This window comes from Cucurbita pepo, chromosome LG13 (assembly GCF_002806865.2).
Source record: "Cucurbita pepo subsp. pepo cultivar mu-cu-16 chromosome LG13, ASM280686v2, whole genome shotgun sequence".
NCBI classification, from domain to species: domain Eukaryota; kingdom Viridiplantae; phylum Streptophyta; class Magnoliopsida; order Cucurbitales; family Cucurbitaceae; genus Cucurbita; species Cucurbita pepo.
In genome coordinates, this window is record NC_036650.1 from 2,900,244 (window position 1) to 2,922,842 (window position 22,599).

A 22,599-nucleotide genomic window follows, 5' to 3' on the forward strand; every position below is an offset into this window, starting at 1 on the left:
ATATCCTTCATGTGATTAACTCTAATAATGGTCTAAAGTACTATAGACTTTTTAAGGCTTAAGTTGGTGTCGATTACATCACCATATCAAGAGATGACCATTTGATGTAGAGATTCTCCCTTAATGAAGTAGGGAATCTTTATTTACACTGAAAAATTGGGAGGAGAAAGCGAGGAGTGATTTCTTCATATTCCTTATCTCCAACAAAATCGCAGTTCTACCTGTTTCACCTTTTATATATAATTATAAATATATTTATATATAGTAAACAACTAAACATTATGTTAAAATGATATTTTAACAATAAAATTCGAGTTTTTAAAAATTACACTCAAATTATATTATATTTGTAGTGAGATGTTTTTTTTTTTTTTTTTAGATTATATTAAAAAAATTAAAAAAATTGAAATATATATATTTAAATTTGGATTTTTTTTTTTATCTCAACAAAAATAGAGGGAGAAATTAAGATGGTGGTTTCGTGGAAAGGAGACAATTAGTTATTTATTTATTTATTTATTTATTCTTAAACCGGAAACTAAGATCACATTAAATTATTTAATAAAAAATTAAATATGGAGGGTGATTTGGTGGATGGGATAAGGCTTAGGAGGAGTGATCAACAAGGAAGCAAAATCAACCAATCCAATTCAGTTTTTATTCTTATTAGCTTAAATTATTAAATAATATTATTAATTTAATTATACCAAATTTTTAAAAGTTTCATAAGGTTTTTTCAAAACTTTTTTTTTTTTTTTGGTACATAAAGTAAATTTCAAAATCAATAATTGCTATGGTTAAATCGGTTAAAAAGAAAATGTTCAAGTTTGGAAATAAATTGAAACTATTTCTAATATTTTTTATAACTAATTTTATTCTTATTATCCCAATTAAGTCATTATTATTTATATTATTTAGTGAAGGAATAATATTCTTATTATCCAACCAATTAAGTGATTATTGTTTATATTATTTAGTGAAGGAATAATGTCTAGATAAGTTGAATTATTATTAATTTTCTTTAGGCTTATTTTAATTCATAAACCCTAAAAATAATAATAATAATAAATAAAACTTCCATTTACTGGAAGAACTTTTTCTCCCCACTTAACTGCTTCCCTTTTTAGGGTTCACTTTTTTAATAATTTTCTTCAATATTTTATACCTAACTTATCTTCTTCTTTTTGCCATTTATTATTTTACCAATTAAAGAAATCCCAATTTCAAACATTTATAGCAATAATATAAGGCCTAAATTTATTCAAAATTGATTTATTTTTATATGTTGTTCTAAACAAATCAACCATACATGTCATTATAAAAACAGCATTTGGAAGATCATCAAAATACAATTTAAACCAATATATATAATTTTATCAACAAAATATAATTTTGAATTTTGAAGAATTTAGAGATCATTAAGTTAAAAAAAAATAATTTTAAATGGCTCGTGAGCTCATTTGACATCTAATTAACTTAAAAAATAGTCAAATAGAACACAAACTAGAAGGAACTAGCTGACATGTACTATTTCTTTTGAAGTCCGAAGTTCAAATAATAAAAAAAAAAAATAGTGGAAAGAACCGGAGCTCAAAGGGTGAAACTAATAAAAAAAAACTCTTTGAAGAAACAGAAGCAACCACACCACAATCAAACCAGTGTGAATAATTAGGTTGAGAGAGTAAAAAAATGATGACACTAATTAGGCAAAGAATGCATAACGAAAACTTGGAATCTTTGATGAACAAGTACAGATAAATCCAGGGTTGATGAACTCGGAAAATTCTCCACAACAATGGCTGAGGAGATCCCTAAACAACCTACTACTTAAATGACTTATGAAGAAACCAAAAAAATTGATGAAAACAGAAATTGTAAACTAAGCCTTTACCTGTTCTTTCAATTTGTTTCCTTGGATGGGCAGACCACTATTCGTGTACTGTTTCATTCTTCAAATATTGTACCAGCAGCTACTCAAGAAGGAAGCTGCTGCTGCTGCTGCTGCTGTATACAGATGAATTCGAGGGTTCACGTCCTGACCTCCCAATAAGTACCGGTGGTCCGTCCTTCTCGACATCGCTTAGATGTTTAAAGGATCGGTCTCAGTATTCTTTACGTTCATTCCCCATTCAACACTCTCTGTAACACGATCCGGCCAACAAAATTAAGTGTTAGTTTGATTCATGATATGTTTCAAACAAAGTGTGTATGTGTGTGTTTTTCTCCTCTCCTCTCCTCTCCTCTCTTCTGGGTCATGAAGTGTGAGATCTCACATTAGTTGGGAGGAGAACAAAATACCCTTTATAAAGGTGTGGAAACCTTTGAGAGAAAAATCGAAAGGAAAAGCCTAAAGACGACAATATCTGCTAGCAGTGAGCTGGGACTGTTTCATAAAGTATCAAAACGCTTAAAAATACTTTTGAAAATATGGAAGCAAATATTAAAATCATTTGCTATAAGAACACCTTTAACGACTGGTTTATGTTTTAATGTAATTTAGCTAATACGTTTTAAAAAGGGCTCTCAAAATACAACTTTACTAAGTGGGGAAGTATAGTTGGATTATTTATCAACAGAAACTGAATCTAACAAATCATTAGCAATGCAAAAATCTTAGCATTTGAACAATATACTTACTTGGTTTCTCAGCAATTGTCTGAAGCCGCCTCTGTAAAATCGATGCCACAAAGAGGAAAATGGAGCACATGCCAAACATCACAGTGATGGGGAAAGCATCCACCTTCAAATACACAAAAAAAATAATAACAAAGGTTAAGTGACAATAAAAAAGATGTGGGTGTTAATATTATTTTTTATGGCATTGATCCAGCAATTGGGTGAAATTTGTCACATTTGTTTGGGAACTGCTTGAATACAACCCATAAGTTAAAGACGAGCAGACAACATCGAAAATAGAAAGCTCTTCCCTGCACATGCTAATGACTGATTGCATTATATTCTTCATGTCAAACAATATATGGAAGGTTATTCAGTGACTTACATTATACAGCACCACACACACGAAGATGTTGAGGGGAATGCGGAAGAAGTTCATGATGGTGCTTCTAGCCTCCTCAGGAATGTACTGGGACCTCATCTTCATTATGGAAGGCCAAAATATACCAACACAGGCCTCAAAAGCACAGAAGCCAAGCAGCTGAATACAGCCTGCGAAAGAGATGCTTCCACCTTTCTCACCTGATGGAGCTACCAAGAACTGTCACAACCAGAAAAGTCAGAGAAAACAGAAACAAGCATTAATCAAAACCAGAACTAACTATTAAGTGGAGAAAAAAATTTCCTTCCACATACACTGGTCACAATCGGAAGTACAAGAGAGGCAGAAGAGACAACGAAAACAATCTGCATGTAGCTCTCAACTTTTGGTGAATTTCGAGCCATCAACCTAGATGCAAGGGAACTTCCGAGCATTGAAGCCAACATAAATGTTGCAAAGATAAAGCCATGGGGGATATCCTCATTATTTGGGCTAAGCGCAGGTGTCCAGAGGAACACAAAGGTATACATCGAACCTTCAAATAGAGACTGAATAGCACCCAGCAGTGCGATCTTCTCATCTGATCCACAGAAAATTTAAAATGAATTTGGATATCTTCAAGAAAATTAGTCAGTTCAGATTCTTGTCTTTTTAAGGGGAAGAAAAAAGAATGAAGGGGAAAAAAAATTCAGTGGACTTATTGTATGGAGTAATGCTTAAAACTCATGTATGAACTGGATATATTAAATTTATAAGATTGCTTTATTGAAGTATATATGAGTGGCATGGGATTTAATTGCAAAATACTAGGGAATTAAGCTTTCAACAGTTCCCAGATTTTGCAGAATTTAGAAAGAGAGAACCGCATGGGTAATGCTACTAAATAATATATGCAGTCCAAGAACGTGTTTCATGCAAAGCTAAAATCCTTGCTAAGCATTGGACTTTCAGGAAATGCAATCAACTAAGAAAAAGATAGATGAATGAAAATCTGAGAGAATACCAGATGCGATGGCAACAGCAGCACCCCTGAATTGCGTGAGAAGATCCTTATTCTCTGATATATCTCCATAGTTCTCAGTCCAAGATGACATAATAATGGCCATACCAATTGCAAGAAAGCATGCAGCGGCATCAAAAGGTGCCACTGGTCCAAGAGACAGACTATCAACAAGTACATTACCAAACAACCCAGCAAGAATTGCAATAAGACCATTGCCGAGGAATATAGCCTTTGAGAATGTAATCGACAACCATTGCTGTTCAAAGCCCCTCTGCAGAAAGGAAAGAGAATCGAGCATGAAACATGTAAATATTATTTAGAATTATCAACCAATGAGCACAATCAGTGAGAATAATCATTAGCGGGACACGATTACAAGTATTAAGCTAATTAACTAGGGAAACAGAAAAAAGTCTCCAAAAAGATTGTTACACTGCATATTAATGAAGGTGAGATTCCATCCTATTCATAGAATCAGTCGCATTAAGGTGACAAGCGTTCAAGATGGAAGAAGTTATCTGGCTATGATATCATGTTCATGAGTCAAACCAACTGGCAGAAAACTCTTTAGTATTTAACTAGTGAAATAACACTGGAACGAAGTGGAATAAGAAACCAGGGGTGCATCTATGGACATTTCTACCGTTAATTACAACATCCGCTAACTCAATTCGTAAAAGACAATGACAAACATTAGAGCTTATTGCTGTGTATAAGGTGATTGTGATTTCAATCATCACTTGGTGGTCGTTAGAAACATTGAATCTAAAGGTAATCCAAAGGTCTACGTTGATAGGTTGATGTAAATTTTAGTATTGATTCATATTCTTAACATGCCCAGTAGTTCAGCAGAAAACATCATATAAGCAAGCTAAACAGAATTTAAAGACAGTGGCATGGAATCCTTGCCTTATTGTGCTCTGCAACAAGCCATGACTCAAATGCTGAAAAGAGGAGTGAAGTGGCAATACCTCCCAAAACACGGCCCAACATTAGAACCTTGTATTGAGGAGAATGCTTGGTGATGCAACTCAGAATGTATGTAATACAATAAGTAATGCAAGCCCTCCTTCGACCTCTGAATTCAAAAACATTGATGCATCAGTTATTAGAAAGAGGTTTCCCTCAATAAATTTGATGATGTCAATGTTGGAGGTAAAAGAAAATGACTCACTGTTTGTCAGCAAGAGAACCAACAATTGTACCAAACAACATGGAGGACCCAAAACCAGCAATGAAAAGCTGACCGATCTCTCCTTTACCAAAGCCATACTGACTGTAAAGATAGTAGACGTATGGGCCCTGCAACCAGTCCCCAGCTGTTGCCGCAATACCAATAACACATTAGATAAATCATTACACATGATATTGATGGTCATAACAATAAATGAACACAGATTTTCAAGGAAAAAAAAAAAAAAAAAGCCAAAAGGCAGTGCCATTATACACTTCAAAGGAACGAGCACATAGCAATCATTTCATATCATGAACCGTTGGATTGCTCAACCAAAGAGAGGTAAGAGAAAAAATAATCGGCATCTCCAAGACACAATCTCAACCTATCAGAAACCAATTACATCTCTAACTGGAATAATTACCGCTCTTTCCTCTCTTAGTTCCACCGCTTCTCAACGCGAGAAGATCACCAACAAAATGCGCACAACTCTCAACTAAAACCTCAACAATCAAATCAAAAACACAGATCGAAACAAAATCATAACAACACAACAGTAAAAAACGAAACAAATTCAGATCACACCGAACGGAATCAAGAAGAGAGATTCACGCAAAACACAAACACGAAAACGAAAAACTCACAGTTACAGACAATGATTAACAAGAATTGAAGGAGATCCGAGTGAAAAACGGAAGCAGATCTGGATGGAAATTAAAAATCAGAATACGCACCCATCATGAGAGAGTAAACGAGAAGGTAATTGTTCTTGAAGGAATTGAAAGCGGAGGGCGTATTGATCCGGTCCTTGTTGGATTTGCTGAGCTCCAGAGCTGCAACAACTAGAGACATTGTTCCAAACACCAAGAAGTAGAAAATCTCCATTGTAGCAGAATGAGAGAAAGAAGCTCCCCAACGGGCGTCCCTCTTCGTACAGAGTGTGAGAGATTGAAATGGTAAGGGAGAATGAAGATGAAGGCGTTTGTTATATACTTGGGAGTGTGTTAAATTAATTACTTAATTCCAATTTTAATTAATTTTTCATTTTATTTTTTAATTTAATAATAATTATTATTATAGCTATTTTATTTAATTTAATTCCCACGACTCTTCAAGTATTTCCGAATCTTTAATTGTACGTTTGACTTTTGTGTTAATAAATCAAAAAAAGAAATGAAGCCAAGCGCGGGCGTATGCGTGACGCCGTAGTGGATTATAACCCACCACGCGGTTTGAGAGCTGATGTGGATTGATGGACACGTGGCTGAACATTCTCCGTCCGATGGGGTATGAAGTTGTCGGTGGGGATTACTTTCCTTCGCGCGTAGAACTCATACGGTGGGGGGATTGGTTTATCTCTCTTTATGTGAATTTGTTCATACGATGTGGATGTGCAACCAATGAATGCAGATTACACTCTTTTTTTTTCTTTTTCTTTTTTTTTAAATCTCCTTTACGTAATAATAAATAAATAAATAAATAAATAAATAAAAACTTAAATCATATAACAAATCAAGATTAAATTAAAGACAGGCTGGCATGTCATGCTCCTCATAGTCACCTTATGAGCTTACATTTAAAAAAATAAAGTATAAAAAATCAAAACGTTATTAAACGAGAGCTTTATATTTAAGACCATTTCGAGTTCACATTTATCTTTATTCTTCAAAAATAATTTAAATTGTAACGTCTCATGTCTATGATTAAGAAATTCTCCGACCGTACGTTACTTACTTCTCACTCCTTAAGAACCAACACGAGTCTTTTTAACATGTTTTATCTTCACTCACTTAGTGCAGGTCACCCAACATGTCTATGATTGAGCCATAGAAAATGAAGACGCATTTGTGTCACCGTTGTACTTTTTCAACCGTGCGACTTTGTGATCTTGACATGTTCACACCCAACTTTAAGGGGAACCCAAACCTCATATTCATTTTTCGTCCGATTTTGTGGCTTTGTCGAACCTTAAGCGAGGTTTGTCTTTGCTAACTAAACATCACTTGTGTGAAATCCAAGTTTGTTTGGTCACACATGCCGCCTATGCGTGTGTGTTTATAATCATCTATGACACAACCAACTTGACCCTACATTAGGCCAAGTCATTCGGCTCGACCTTACCTCTGCTCGGGACTAAGGTCCCTCAATGCAACATTGCATCTCATCCAACATCATCTTGGTTCACAATTAACATGACCTTCATGTCTTGACATCTCCCAAGTCACGGGGTGCCATCGGTCGTCGCAACTCACTTGGTCATGCCATCGAGAATGGTCACATGATCGTTCATAATCTCGGGACATCTCGAACATCCATCCATTCATCCAGGTTCAATCGAGGCATTGACCCTCTTATGCCTATGTCATGTCATTTACAGATATTGTACCGAATAGTAGGTGCATAGTTTGAACCTCCACACACATGGGTTGGGATGCAATACCACACCCATGTCGTCCGGTATTATTCTTAAATAACTCATTTCAAAGGAAGTCGTCTAAGACACTCGTCTTCACTATGACACACACAATAGAGTAGCTCCCTTATACCACAGGGCCCAAGGGTGGTTTTGAGACATTTCCAGACTAGCGGTGTCGTAAAACGACCGTCCGATGTCCAATTGATATCAAATTTTGTGAGCTTTCATATTTTGTATAGACAAAGCATGCCAAATTCCCTTTGGAACCTTGATTTTTTAGGTTTAAGCCTATGGCCCTACTCGGCCATTCAACAAGCCTGTATTTGACACTCTTGTGTACTCGTTACCTTTATCTTGCATATGTATCGTCATCTTATGTTCAATACTCACTTTGTGTGGCGTGTTAAATGATAAATTGTCCTCTTCAGTCGTATCATAACACTCGTTTAGACTCTCACGTGGCTAGATGTGTGGCACTTGAAGGTGGTTGCTTCTATCAGAGGAGCAACGTGAGAGTCACAACCTACACCATTCCCCAATAACGTTGCGATAGTATAAGAAGTAACTTTCAATCAATTCTTTCGTGCCCTTTCAAACGAGAATATTTGTTTTTTTTTTTTTTTTTTTTTTTTTTTTTTTTTTTTNTACTAGAATATAATCTTTGATTTTTATAATCAGTTCTTCTCCATAGAGTGAGAATCCAGACATTCTTCATTTTTTCTCAGTCCCAATTTCAAAAGCCCATACAGTTTTCCCATACTTGAATTATCTTTAAAAAAGAAGCGTCTAGATCCGATCTCATCCTCATCATGAATCGCCGATCCACCGCCCCTCCATTTCAATCCATTCCGGTCCCTCCCCTCGCCATCGCCGCCGTAGATTTGCAGAGCAGTTATGATGGATTTCAAAGCCCGAGATGGCGAGCTCCGATTAGCTATCATGATCTCACCAATTTCAGCGGGGCTCATGCTCGCTCCACTCTGAAAAACCTCCTCCACCTGAGAGAAGAGCTTGTGATCCTTCACCCCCAAATGGCTTATAGCTAAAGTCTTGAAGGCCGAGAAGTCACACGCCGGAAAATGAAGGTGCACGTCCACCCGTCCCGGCCTCAGCGCCGCTTGATCGATCCCACTTTTGTCCGTCATCGTGAACACCACCACACGCTCTTCACCGTAGTACGATGCGATGCCGTCCATGAAGTTCAGTACACCCGACGCGCTCGTCGCAGTCGATCTCTTCATCAGATGCCGATCAACATCCTCCACCAGAATCAACGACTTCGGCGTCGTTTGAAGCAGCAGGATCGTCATGTCGGAGTCGCTCGAGATTTTCGACATATCGATGCTGTAGATGTCGTACTGCAGAAACTTCGCCATAGCCGCCACGAAGCTCGATTTTCCCGTCCCCGGCTGACCGTAGAGTAAGAAACTTCGTCTCCACACACGGCCTAATCTGTGATAATATTGCTTTGATTTCAGGAACTGTTCGAGGTCGGATTTTACCTTATTCTTCAAATCGATGTCCATCACCACTGTACCGAATGTCGCCGGATGTGTAAACGGCACCGCCATCCAACGTCTTGCGCAGCCGTCCGCAGTGATATACATCTTGATTTCCCTCTTCTGTTGTTCAATCTCATCGGAGATCGAGAGGATGTGTTGGAAGTACTGACGGAATACTCTTCGTTTATCGTCCTTCCTCAGCTTTAGAACGAATGAAAAACTGCTGTTCTGCCGATGATGATCGCTATGCATCTCGAGTTTCCATCGGAGTTTCGCCCCGAGGAAGGAATCGTGGACGGTTTGATCGGAGTCGAGGCGGAGGACAATATCGCTAGGTTTTGCACCACAGAATAGGTTCGTGAAATTGGAATCCTCCAGAGAAGGTAAGGAATTAAGGTAGGCATGTACACGGAGGTAGAGTTGATTCTGTTGTAGATTCTCGTCGAATTGGGGAATTCTGTAGTATTGGTAGACATGGAAATAGTCTGTAATTGATTGAAAACCCTTGACCACCATGTACAACAGAGATGTTTTGGCTATAAAACGAAGAACCAAAACAAAAGCAATGGCGAAGAAGAAGGAGGAAGCTACTGCTGGGCTGAAAACCGGCATGATCAAGAACAAGAAGATGAACAAACAAACTATGGAGGGATTTGGGCAGGAAAGAAATGGGGATTGGCCATTGAAGATGAAGAAGAAGAAGAAGATGGGAAGGAAGTTATTTTAATGGAAGAAGATGTGCTATGGGGTTGGGGCTGACCAGGGAGAGTTGAATTGAAAACTTCAGAGGGGAGGATTTGGTGGGTCTAAAGTATTCAACAGTGATTTGTTTAGTTTAATGACAACTTGTTTGAGTTGAATTTGCAGAGGCGTGTGCGGCGGGAGGAAATGAGATGGATTAGAACAGAGAGATAGATATGGGTTTGAATCGTTCAGCCAAAGCCAGAAACGAAGTGCATCATCGGCCATCAATAGGGGCAGCTCCAATACCACATGGTATGCCAATCCTGCTGTTCCTCCTTTACAGGTTATTAACAAATATTACTTTCTGCTGTTGTTGGTTGTTTGGTATGTGTGTAATGCTTATCCAAATAGCGGCTGATAAACCTATGGATTTAGTTCACTTGATAGTAAATGCGAGATCCCCATCTCCCAAAAAAAAAACCTCCCCTTCTGTCCCAACGGAGGAAAAGTTCAAAAAAAGAAAGCTCAAAGAGGACAATATCTGCTAGTGGTAAACTTGGGCTGTTGCAAATAGTATTAGAGCCAGACATCGGGCAGTGTGCCGGTGAGGCCAGCGAAGAGGCTGAGCCCTGAAGGGAGTGGACATGAGGTGCCAACAGGGACATTGGACCCTGAAGGGGTTTGAATTGGAGGGTCCTACATCAATTGGAGAAGGGAATGAGTGTCAGGCTGAGTCTCGAAGGGGGTGGACACAAGGTGGTGTGCGAACAAGGACGTTGGACCCTAAAGGGAGTCGACACAAGGCGATATGTCAACAAAGACATTGGACCCTGAAGGGGGGTGGATTGGAAGGTCAACATTGATTGATGGGAACTAATGTCAGGCTCAGCCCCGAAGGGGTGGACATGAGGTGGTGTGCCAGCAAGAACGTTGAGCCCCGTGCCGATAAATCTATCAATATTGAGCATTCTAATGTAAAATTTGTGACTAATTGTTAAATGAGAATATTAATTTTTAGGATATACTTCCCCAAAAAAAAACTAATTTTTCCAAAATTTGGTAAAATGTTCGAGATTGGAAAACTAAGCAAGTATGTTCGAAAATAACATTAAAAACAAAATTGTCGTAGGAATAATCAAAGATGTCTAAATTCATCTCGACCAACTTAATTTATTCTATTTTACCTATATATTTTTATAAAAAAGTCACGAGTGGTTTGAGAATTTTATTCAAAGTCCAAATTGTTATGTGGATTATTAAAAAATTCACACATTTTTGTTCCTCAATTTCAAAGGGGACAAGAAACAAGCAATAACCTCTGACGACAAGACAAGAGCCAAAAGTCAAGAATCAAACAACCAGATAACCTTAGATTCACAAACTTCCATTTCATACTATACTTTTAACTCAATCAAATTCGAGAATGAACCAGTTCCATACAAACAATCGAATGGGTTAAGCCACGGTTTGATTTAAGTAACTTTTTAGATTTGAGACAAACCCTTTGAATCAAGGATGCATTTCTTGTAAATCCATGCTAGTTCATACGAGTCGGGTGAACTATTGATGATGTCAGGGATTTCATGAATCTCGAGTATCGGATTGGATATTCAAGATTCGGGAAACGACAAGCTTGGAGAGTTCACTTATTGCAGATTGATCCTTATACTCACCAGCTTCCCTGTGTCCTTCCCCCCACCCTGATGAGTTAGAGCTCAATCCAGTGTATTCGCTTGCAGCAACCTTTGTCTTTGTGGATGTAGCAAGAACCTTTTCCAAATCTGACTGTGACATTGGCCTTGGCTCCTAAAAACCGACACGTTATACGAAGGTCAGTAACATTCCATGCCCTACTCATAAATAGTGAGCGAACTCTTACTCGATCGCAATATAGAGACCCGAAACTTCGTCACGAAGATAGTACATAAACCCCTGTACCCTCAGACCCCATGTAAATGAACAATCATAATAATAACGTCAATCAAAAAGTTTCATTTTTAAAAAATCAAATTGTCTCATCGTGTAATGGTCCAAGTCCACTTCTAACAAATATGGTCTTTTTTGAGTTTTTTCTTTCAGGCTTCTCTTCAAGGTTTTTAAAATGGGTTTGCTAGAGAGAAGTTTCCACACCCTTGATATTTCGTTCTCCTCCCAACCAATGTGAAATCTCACAATCCACTCCATTTCAGGACCCAACGTTCTCATTGACACTCGTTCCCTTCTCCAATCGATGTGGGACCCCCAATCCACACCCCTCTGGGGCCCAACGTCCTTGTTGGCACACCGCCTCGTGTCCACCCCCTTCGAGGCTCAATGTCACAATGGCCTTTTCAAGCATGACCGTGACACTTAGCCTCTTCATTGGCACATCGTTCGGTGTCTAGCTCTGATACCATTTGTAATGGCATAAGCCCACCACTAACAGATATTGTCCTCTTTGGGCTTTCCCTTTCAAGCTTCCCCTCAAGGTTTTTAAAACGCGTCTGCTAGGGAGAAGTTTACACACGCTTATAATTGGTTATCAGCTCAAATATCTCAACGCCACCAGGAAGAACAAAGAACTAAAACAAATGGGAAGGAAAGAGACAAGGTGATAAGAGTACTCACAGAAGATTGTTTCCCCTTCTTCTTCTCTTCATCAAGAAGATCCCTGACAGGAAAATAAGCAGCTTTCTTGCATAGTTCAAGAATATCCGAACCCGTGTACCCCTCACACAACCTTGCCACACACTCATACTCTATATTGCTTTCAACCCGCTCACCCTTCAAAATCACCTTCAATATCTCTGCTCTTTCCCTCCGGTCAGGTATTCCAATCTCAAAAGCTTGTGGAAGACGCCGAAGTATAGCTTCATCGAGTTCGGACGGGCGATTCGTAGCAGCAAGAACCATCACACGAGCGGTCTCTACAAGAATAGATATGACATATCAAAACCAAAGAGCTGCTATTGTGAATAAAGAACCAGAAAAGAAGTACAAAATAGGCTAACTATGACTAACGATCTGTGGTAAATCCATCCCATAAGGCCATGAACTCGGTCTTCATGTTCGTCATTGCTTCATGATCTGTAGTTCGTCGCTGACCCAGAAAACTGTCGACTTCATCGATGAATATAATAGCAGGCTGGAGCTTATAAGCCAAGCTAAACACAGCAGCCACTGAAAAGTCATGTCAGGCAACAACCAATCAAGCATAAATAGTTGATAAAGAACCCCAGAAAAGCATCAACAACTCCCTAGACTAACCTAGCTTTTGAGCATCGCCAAACCATTTGCTCATCAGATTTGAAATTCTGACATTAATGAAAACAGCACCAGACTCCTTTGCAATAGCTTTTGCTAGCATTGTTTTCCCAGTACCAGGAGGTCCATACAACAAAACTCCTTTCTGGGGACCAAGAAGCTTCCCAGTTGAAAATAACTCAGGCCTCTTTAGTGGAAGTATGACCAATTCAATTAAAGCTTGCTTGATTCTCTCCAGGCCTCCAATGGAGTTAAATTCCACATCAATGTGATCAGGGTTTATAACATCACAGGCAATCACATCCTGGTTAGAATGTAAGTAAGCAACGAGTAAAACAAGAATAGGAACGGTTAGGAATCACAAATCTCCACAATGGTATGATATTGTCACTTTGAACATAAGCTCTCGTGGCTTTGCTTTTGGTTTCCTCAAAAGGGCTCATTCCCATCGAGATAGTATTCCTCACTTATAAACCCATGATCTTCCACTAAATTAGATAACGTGGGACTTCCTCCGAACCATCCTCAACAAGAACAAGAACGAGAACAAGAACGTAATAATTCCTCAAGAATTTGAAGGGCAAACCCAATTGAATTCAACTCATCAGATTTCTCAAATTGGAAACCCACATAACCAAATTCATAAAACTTCACAGGAATACAAGAGCATAGATAGATTGTTAACAAAAAGTAAAGAGGCGTGAAAATAAAAGACCTCGTAAGGGTTAGTCTGGATGAGAGGGCGGCCCAAGCGTTTGGCAATCTCCTTCTTGTGCTCAAGAGCCTTCTTGGAGGCCTCACGGTTGGGATCGAGGTGGCGTAGGCCAACGAAGAGAACCAAGCAGCTCAAGGCGGCGCTGGCTGCGTAGAGAACCAATTCCTGCACGAACCTCGTCTCGGACGATCTGCCCCTCATAAGAACGGGTGAAACAGGGAGTGGGCGCTCCCAAATCAGTTAGCAGAAAAATGGGATTGAGATTCCCAATGCCCAAAAGGGAAGAAGAAATTGATTGAGGTGCGCCTGCGGATGAAGGAAAAAGTCACCCATTATTCTTAAAAATACCTAAATCATTTAGGATTGATAATGATATTATCGGTGTGGTCTTTTGCTACACCAGAAATTGTTCCTGAATTGAGCTTGAACACATATTTGAACACATATTTGGTGCTTGCTTCTTTTGTATAAAAGATCATAATTGATTGTACCTTTGACACATCTCAAGGTCCGTTGAGCTGCAAAAAGGCTTCTTTGCACTTTGCATATACTAACTAATTACTCCAACTCCATTTTCAGATCCATTTGGTTGGTTCATGTAGATCTTCCGGTCCAACTCTCCATGCAAGAAAGCATCATTCATATTCATCTGCCATAATTTTCATTCTTTATTTACCGCAAGTGCGGGAGGAACTTGTAAGATAGTGATCTTCGCCATTGGACTAAATGTTTCATCATAGTGTAGCCCATATTGTCGAGAGAACCCTGAAACTATGGTCCGAGCCTTGTATGTCACGACTGACCCATCCATAGTACACTTTATTCTGTAAATCCACTTGCAAAAGATGAATTTGACATCTCCCGGTCTTGGTCCTAGTTTTCATGTTTGATTTTGCTCCAAGGCTATTTCTTTATCCATTGCCAGTTGCCAAGCTGTATTGTGTCATGCCTCTTCATACTTCTTTGGCTCAACTTTGTCTTCTGTAATAGCTTTATTGACATACTTTGGATTTTAGTTTTTGGATTCTTTTTTACCATCTAAGTTGTTGAGGCGTCATTTCCTTTTCACTGAGTTTACTTGATTGAGTCACTTCTTGCTCACTAACATCCGTGTCACTCAAATCTCCAGGCACATCAGCACTTAACGAATGTGTATAGTTTGCTCCTCCGTCTTTTATGGAAGAATTTCTTCAATGTTGTCCAACCATGGTAATACTTCCTTCTCTAAGGGTCACCCCACTTCATTGCACCACTCTGATCATCAATCATGTGGTTTGAGTATCTTGAATCAATGTTCCAATCATCCTGTAGTCGATATGCTCTCTCATCATTGCCATGAGCGCTATCTCGTCTTCTTTTATGTCACATATTGCCTTTGCATCCCATTCCTCCTACATCTCCATGTTGGAGGATGCCACATTGTTTTCGACAAACTTTTTCTTGGAACAAGAATCCCTAGACACGTGGTCATTCTTCTTGCAATTGTAGCAAATACCTTCAAATCTCTTCCACTGAGAACTCTGGTTGTCGTTCTTCTGAGTTCTTGTAGGTTGGGTAGCTCCTTGTGACTTCTTCCTTTGTCACCATTTTTGTATCTACATTTGGTAGACGACTTATGTTTGTTCTAACTTTCACTTGTGTGGACTGCTTCTTCTTCCCCCTCTCATGTGATGCCTCCCATTTGTTTAGACATGGCTTCTTGGCTGACTTACAAATTTTCAAACTCTACAATTGATGGTTGAGTGGGTCATCCTTATACAACAATAACAAAGTTTCTATATTTTGGTCGCAATCCGTGGATAATGATCCTCTTTATTCGAGCTTCTCCAATGGCGAACTTGGGTCTGATTCAGTAATATCTCGACATATCGATTTGACCTTGTGGAAATATTGAGCAATTGTCATGTCACATTGTGAAATTGATAACAACTTGTTCTCCAGAAGTTGTAGCCTTGTATCGTTCTTCTTTGAAAATATTATCACGAATGTGTCTCATGCTTCTTTTGGTGTCTTGTCATCCCAAATATGCTCTAACTTTCTTCTTCGATTGTGGTTTTCAAGGCAAACGTAGCTTTGAATGTTTTGATTCTCCATTAGCACAAGGCGCCATTAGAATCCTCCTTTGATGGCGTAGTTTCACTTTCGCCAACGACCCCCAAAGGTCCTGTCCTTGTAAATAAGACATCATGCATGTTGCCCACGGGTTGTAGTTGTTGTTATTGAGTTTCTTGATTCCTCCAGCGATTTAGAAATCACCTATCGTGTTGACTATACCTTGGTAATGCCAAATAAACTCTTTCGACACACAACTTGCAGAATCACAAACTACTCATGACACAAAAGAAACTCACTCACTAATAAAATCAAGAAATCGTTTTTGACATGGAAGATCAGACAAATTTGCAACCACAGAGCATACTAAGAATTCCAAAAGATCAGACAACCTTCACCAACCTCGCTCTGATACTAGATTGTTGAACACAACTCTTTGTGAGAAACACTCGCACTTTTTTTTAACACCAATCGAGAAGAGATTACAAAGCACTCTATAGAAACTACTACACTCTGTGCTTTGTATTTCTTTAGGTAAGACTCGGGTTTTGAATATCAAACCTATGTGTTAGTTTTTAGTTTTTAAAATAGAATCTCGACAAAAAAATATTTACCATATAACACCAAACAAAATTATTTGATTCTCGTCCATCTTATTTCCAAACATCCTATTCACTGGTACCTAAAATGAAACATTGAAACAAACAACGGGTTCGTTGCTTTAAGCTTGTCCTTAAAACTTATCTGGAAATTAATCTATCAATGACAAACTTTATTTTATTTTTATAAATATGTTTCAATTACATTTATAGTATGTGACAATACATTAAAATTAACAATATACTAAATTATCATATTGTTATAAGTTAACATAAAAACATGATTATATTTGCTTAAATCATTTCGACGGTAACATATATTAACATAATAAATAATTTATTTGCTTTATACATGCACACTATTTCAAAAAATGTTATATAAATCAAACTGCAATAAAACACTTAAAAACTACCTATTGGAATTCAATGCAACCTATCGATTCAAAGCATTTTACGGCCCTATCCTGCCCTATTCTAGCCATGATCTTTCCAACGATCACCGTCATCTATGTATGGGAGCTTTACCTTTACGTGAAAAATATAAGAGTAGCACATGACTTGAATATTTTATGAAATACTAAGTCACACCAGTATTAGGGTTAGAGATGCAATCACATAAAACACATGAGTGAGATCTATCTTTTAAAAACATAACATGGTCCTGCTCTTTCTAGTTCCGGGTAGGATTGGATGCATGGTTCTTCTCCATACACGGTCCACGTATGCACACATGGGCTCACCAGGCGGGCTTGTATGTGTATCCACTAGGTCTGATTTGGTCAAGCACAACGCATTACACGTCACCGAACGCCATAGAAAAGGAAAGACCTGCATGATATCATGGCGAATATAAATATCGAACGTACGTGTCCGTACTATCATAACATAATTGGGAAGTATCCCGATGCACATGATATACATACATGCATGAGGTCCCATAATTTTCATTCACAACATAACATTTATTTCATTTCCTTTTCTTTTTGTTATTCTATAACATATTTCATATATGCATCATGTATACTTGACATTTCATCACATAACTTTACAGGTAAGAAATAACACATATATGTGGCATACATCACATGACAATACAAAGAATTCATAAGCATTACACAATTAATATGGTATATGCAGAAGCCACAGGGTATGCACAATCATACATCATTCAATGAGCTAACTCCAACAGTAAGTTCACTTACTTGGTTGACCTTGGCCGAACACTAATTATTTGGTAGTCGCCTCGAAACTATATTCCAACGCCTAATTATCACCTATATGAATTCATATGACATATTTAGTGTCTAATAATATCTTAACCTAGCAAAACATGATGATTAATTCCAATATTAAGTCTTAAAGCTAATTAAACTTGGGTATACAGGAGTCTTACTAACCTCAAATGCCTTAAATAATGTCAAAAATGGCAGGTTGAAAACCTAGGAAACGATATATTATTTGTATACCGAGTCGCCTAAGCTGAGAAGCCGAGTCGTCCAGCCGTCAAGTCGAGCCATCAAGCCAAGCCAAGAATATGCATGGCTTGAAGCTAGTCAACCCTCATTTTTTCCTGTTCGTTTTCGACGATTCTGATGTCATTTCTTCGCACTTCCGCTGGGGTTCGTCCTTTGGAGGTTTGTGCAACAATTCCACGACACTCTTATATTCCTAAATCCCCAACCAACCTCTCCGAAAATACAAAACTCCTTCCTTTGTGTTACCTCTCTCAGTTTGTTCGTTTTGCCTCTCGGTGTGTGAAATAGAATGCATAATGGAAAGACCTTAAATATGTGATGGAAGGCGTGAGAGGGAAAAGTTTCTTTTAAGTAGGGGACATGTTAAGAATATTTAGTACTTAATTATAGTTTACCATATATATCATATTTGATATTTTATTATAAGGCAAATATCTGATAGGTATCTTTCTATTGTTATTTCCATTTATTACTCTTCCATAATTTATTTGATTATAAATAAGATAAGTTTCACACCATTTAGGTGTGATGGATTAATCAAACATTCTCATGGTATCAGAGCCATTTTGGTTTAACAACCCCGATCCTTTCTTTTCAATGGCTTCTAAAATCCTCTACTGTTCTTCCCTCCACTACCACGACTGGCTTTGACGCCACAGGGGCAGTCACCATGGCTGCCACATGCGGAGCCGATTGATTACTCTTCGGCTCCACCCTTTTGACCTCCAAATCACCCTTCACCATGCTCTGTACATACAACCTCACCTTTTCCAACGCAATCGATTTTCCCTTAACCAACATAGTCTTTTTCATTTTCTTCTCATTCTTCCCAATCTTCCCTTCATCCTTCACAGAAACCCTAACCTAAACCTATCGACCTTCTACAGAGATTTACCTTTGAAATTTGGGCGTCGCACTGGCCTCTTCGCCAACCAAGTCGCCGCCTCCCTTCTCGCCAAAATTGGCTTCTTTGCCCACTGTGGCAACTCTTCCGCCTTCAACATTGTCTTTGTCTCTTGCTCTAGGTTTCCCCCTTCAACTTCTTGGGTTAGGAATATTATCACCGGAGCCAAAGCAGCATCGTCGCTAAGCGACGATCCCTCTTCATCAGTTAAACATATTCTCACCGAAGCCAAGGCAACATCGCCGCTGAGCGGCGATCCCTCTGCAGTTTTCGATTGCCAAGAAATTGTTTCTTTACGCCTCCTCCGAACCAGGTTGTTGATATCTTCACGAAAAATATTTCTCGACTTCTCTTTGAATTTTTCAGATCCAAGCTTCACATTCGTTCAAATCCAACGCTCAACTTGCAAGGTATTAAGGATATTTAGTACTAAATTATAATCTACCATATATATCATATTTGATATTTTATTATAAGGCAAATATAACCCTAAACCCTAGATATTATAAGGCACATTTAGGTGTGGTGGATTAAGCAAACATTCTCAGGATGGTTTCAATTGCGCCATTAAAGCCTCGATTTTTGGCGAAATTTATTATTATTATTTTAAATTAAACCGTTACATATAAAATATAATTATGTTGATAAAACAAATTTTTTACCATAAACATAATTTGTCATATAATACTCAACTCTATATATAATGTAAATATTAATAATTAATTAATGAAAATTAATCTATTAAAGAGTTTAGTTCATGAGTTGTATGAATGGAAGCTTAAACTTATAGATCCATATGATCCCTTTATTAGTTCTTAACTAATACTAAGATCATAAATTCAAAATATTAAACTCATAAATTTATTTGAAATTTTTTAAGTAAAAATTTCAAATATTTAATATATTAAATAGAAAAGAGAATTATATTATATGATATTATAATATTATACTATCATTTAAGACATAAACAAAGCTTATAATGATATTATATGATAAAATTGAGTATTCAATAATTTAATCTAGCTTATGCTGATGCAAAATGTCCAAATTTGTGTAAAAAAAACATAAATTTTTTTATGTCAATTGTTTGAATAAAAAAAAAAAAAAAAAAATTGAGTCACAACCGCTTAAGTCGAAGGCACATGAAGGAATTACACTCAGCTCGAAAGATATAATATGAAATGTCATGATATACTGTGATATAATTATGTTCGGTTATGTTATATTATGACATACTATGATATGTTTTGAGATAAGAAGATTTATGATGCACTAACCTAATATATGATTTAAAGGTTATACTATGAATGAAATGATTTGGTAAGGTTTTACATATGTATATTACTGAGTATAATATGTGAGAAAGGAATGGAGGTTGTGCATGATTTAATTACAATGGAAAATGTTGGGACATTATACATAAATGTATGTTCTCACGTGCATCGGGATACTTTCTCTTTATGATGAGTACGGACGAGTACACTATGAAATTGAAATGATATGTTTATCATGATGCTACGACGATCGTTATTCCTTCTGGGTGTTTGGCAAAAACACCAGAGACACTAGCCCGACCAGCAGGCTCATGTTCGCACGTGTGGATCGTGTGTAGAAAAGTAAATACACATTCAATTTGCCCGGACGGAAAAGCCGCCTAAGAGAAGACATTTTAAATGATAGGTCTCATTCATGCATGTTGCATGTGTTTGCATTGTTAGTATTTCTTAAAATACTGAAGTCTTGTACTATTCTTATATTTCAGGTAAAGACAAGACACCCATATATGGTTGACAATATCGTCACGTTGAACATCATGGAACTTGTGTTTGGATAGTTTCATTTTATTTTCGTAAATCTTAGGTTAGATTAGGAAATTATTCTTAGTCTTCTCTCTGATTTATTTATGTTTCACGTGAGTTATTTCATTGTTTTGGTTTAAAGCTTTTAATGCAAATGTACAAGTCTGTGACATCATTTTGTGAATGATTTTAAATGAATATTTTTGCATAGAGAGGTATCGTCATGCATATGGTAGCAACTCTATTTCAGTAGGAAATTAGGGTCGTTACTAATCTACAGGCATAAGGCATATGGGACACCATCGAGCATGGTGACGAAGTTGGAGAGCGTAAAGATAAGATGACTCTTGCTGCCATCTACTAAGCAGTCCTATAGAATGTCCTTCTCATGTTGGCATATAAAGACTCAGCAAAGACAGTGTGGGAGACACTGCGAATAATGCATATGGGTGTGGAACAGGTCAAGTAAGCAAAGATGCAGGTCGGTAGATGACTTTGTCATGAAGTTGACAACAATCGTCACTAGCATTCGTTCGTTAGGCAGCATGAAGGAGATGTCAATAGTCAAGAAGTTCTTTCGAGTCATCCTCAAGATTCATGCAAATGGTTACTTCCATCGAGCAATTCTGCAACCTCAAGAACATGTCGATTGAAAAGGCCATTGGTTGTCTTAAGGCCCATGAGGTAGGACTGTCATCTACTGGAAAATAACATTACGCTTGCAAGCCTATTAATTATTATTATTATTATTTATTTATTTTTACATTATTCTAAAAAGATAAAATATTAGTTCATTTCAAGAGATTAAATTTTTATAATTTTATATTTAATAAAGTCTTACCCCATTGAAAAATATGTAATAAAATATTATTATTATTATTTAGTTTTACTTGTGATAATTACTCATCTCTATGTACGAGAGTTGATCAGTTTTATATGAATTATAGGATCCTTAATTTTTCGATATTTGTTGTGATTGATGATAAAAATTACTTGTTGGCATGGATGATGACACATATTTCATGTTGTCTTTCGCATTGGGAATAAGTGACAAGTGTCGTTGTGTTCCCATGGGCCCACCACCGCATTTTTTGATTGATTCGGTCGGCTCTTGAACCCCACGTAGTTAAGACTCCTCCCATTAAAAAAGCTTGAATTTGACCATTTTCACGATCCCATCGAACCCAAAAAGTTTTTTTGCACCGCCTTCGTCATTGTTTCTATCTTGGTTGGTCCATAATAATTCTCCATTTAATACCCACATGAACCACAAAAGTTACCTCATACAACTAGAACTCACATTTAAAATTTTTGTGTACAATAGACCTTTTATGCATAAACAGACTTTAAGATTTGGTTTCAGATTGGGTCACGTACACCTGTAACTCAACACACCTCTTGGTTTAGTCGGCTTAAACGGCCTAGCTTTGCGGCTAAAAAATCGCTCATTTGGCTTGGTAAAGGAAAAAATAGTCATTTTTCACTGTTTCGATTATCTCGAAGCTGAAATTGGCCTTGTTTAAGGCAAATAAGATCCATATAAGGAAACAATTTAAGTTCAACTGAGTTAAAGAAGTATTAGATTACTAACGAAACAGGATGAATATTATATTCTAATAGGAAACGACAACTAGTGGTAATTTGGAGTAATTTCGAGGAACGAGAGCGAACGTACTCGAATTAGGAAGAACGCTGGCTAAACCCAACCAAGTAAGCTAAGAGTAGAATTCTACTATGGAAACTAAAACCAAGAAGTTATTAAATCAGAAAATGCATTATTCGACTAGTTCCAAACCGTCCAAGTGGGATACAATAGAACAATTGTTGTAAGATAGTAAGTCACGGAGTCCAAAGTTAGTGCGTTTGAAGTCTACGCTATGTTAATGAACAGGGAGGGACATTGGGATGGGGAGCTGGAACTCCTTGTCTGTGTCAAAGTGTAACGACCCGGGAAAGAAAGAAAGAAAAAGAAAATATTATATATATATATATATATATATATATAATAAATGAAAAAAAAAATAAAAAGCAGAAA

At 37.4% G+C, this 22,599-nt stretch overlaps 3 protein-coding genes across 3 annotated transcripts; all 3 read right to left on the reverse strand.

Annotated features, from left to right (window-relative positions):
• Positions 1–1,673: 1,673 nt before the first annotated feature.
• LOC111808940 (molybdate-anion transporter-like) lies at positions 1,674–6,151 on the reverse strand. The gene is made up of 8 exons (XM_023695192.1): positions 5,910–6,151; positions 5,176–5,320; positions 4,911–5,079; positions 4,002–4,272; positions 3,313–3,578; positions 3,002–3,217; positions 2,638–2,740; positions 1,674–2,139 (listed from the first exon to the last, which is right to left on the reverse strand). Exons 1-8 carry the CDS (start codon positions 6,058–6,060, stop codon positions 2,081–2,083), a joined length of 1,380 nt encoding a protein of 459 aa, XP_023550960.1. The 5' UTR covers positions 6,061–6,151; the 3' UTR covers positions 1,674–2,080.
• A 2,105-nt stretch (positions 6,152–8,256) lies between these two features.
• Positions 8,257–9,705, reverse strand: LOC111808446 (AAA-ATPase At2g46620-like). The gene has a single exon (XM_023694428.1). The coding sequence runs from the start codon at positions 9,703–9,705 to the stop codon at positions 8,266–8,268; it is 1,440 nt and encodes a 479-aa protein (XP_023550196.1). The 3' UTR covers positions 8,257–8,265.
• Positions 9,706–11,120: 1,415 nt separating this feature from the next.
• On the reverse strand, positions 11,121–14,083 carry LOC111808447 (ATPase family AAA domain-containing protein 1-like). Its single transcript, XM_023694429.1, has 5 exons — positions 13,736–14,083; positions 13,024–13,324; positions 12,778–12,936; positions 12,385–12,683; positions 11,121–11,583 (listed from the first exon to the last, which is right to left on the reverse strand). The coding sequence occupies exons 1-5, from the start codon at positions 13,934–13,936 to the stop codon at positions 11,359–11,361; spliced, it is 1,185 nt and encodes a 394-aa protein (XP_023550197.1). The 5' UTR covers positions 13,937–14,083; the 3' UTR covers positions 11,121–11,358.
• Between the last annotated feature and the right edge of the window lie 8,516 nt (positions 14,084–22,599).

Bases quoted from the DNA above. Each gene is read 5' to 3' on its own strand.
- LOC111808940 (XM_023695192.1), bottom strand. From the start codon at position 6,060: ATGGAGATTTTCTACTTCTTGGTGTTTGGAACAATGTCTCTAGTTGTT. The intron at 5,080-5,175 runs GTGAGTCATTTT...TTTTGAATTCAG, and splicing joins GGTTCTCTTGCTGACAAACA to AGGTCGAAGGAGGGCTTGCA. The intron at 2,741-3,001 runs GTAAGTCACTGA...GTGTATTTGAAG, and splicing joins TGTGTGTGGTGCTGTATAAT to GTGGATGCTTTCCCCATCAC.
- LOC111808446 (XM_023694428.1), bottom strand. From the start codon at position 9,705: ATGCCGGTTTTCAGCCCAGCAGTAGCTTCCTCCTTCTTCTTCGCCATT.
- LOC111808447 (XM_023694429.1), bottom strand. From the start codon at position 13,936: ATGAGGGGCAGATCGTCCGAGACGAGGTTCGTGCAGGAATTGGTTCTC. The intron at 12,937-13,023 runs GTTAGTCTAGGG...ATGACTTTTCAG, and splicing joins TGGCGATGCTCAAAAGCTAG to TGGCTGCTGTGTTTAGCTTG. The intron at 11,584-12,384 runs GTGAGTACTCTT...GTCGGTTTTTAG, and splicing joins AGAAGGGGAAACAATCTTCT to GAGCCAAGGCCAATGTCACA.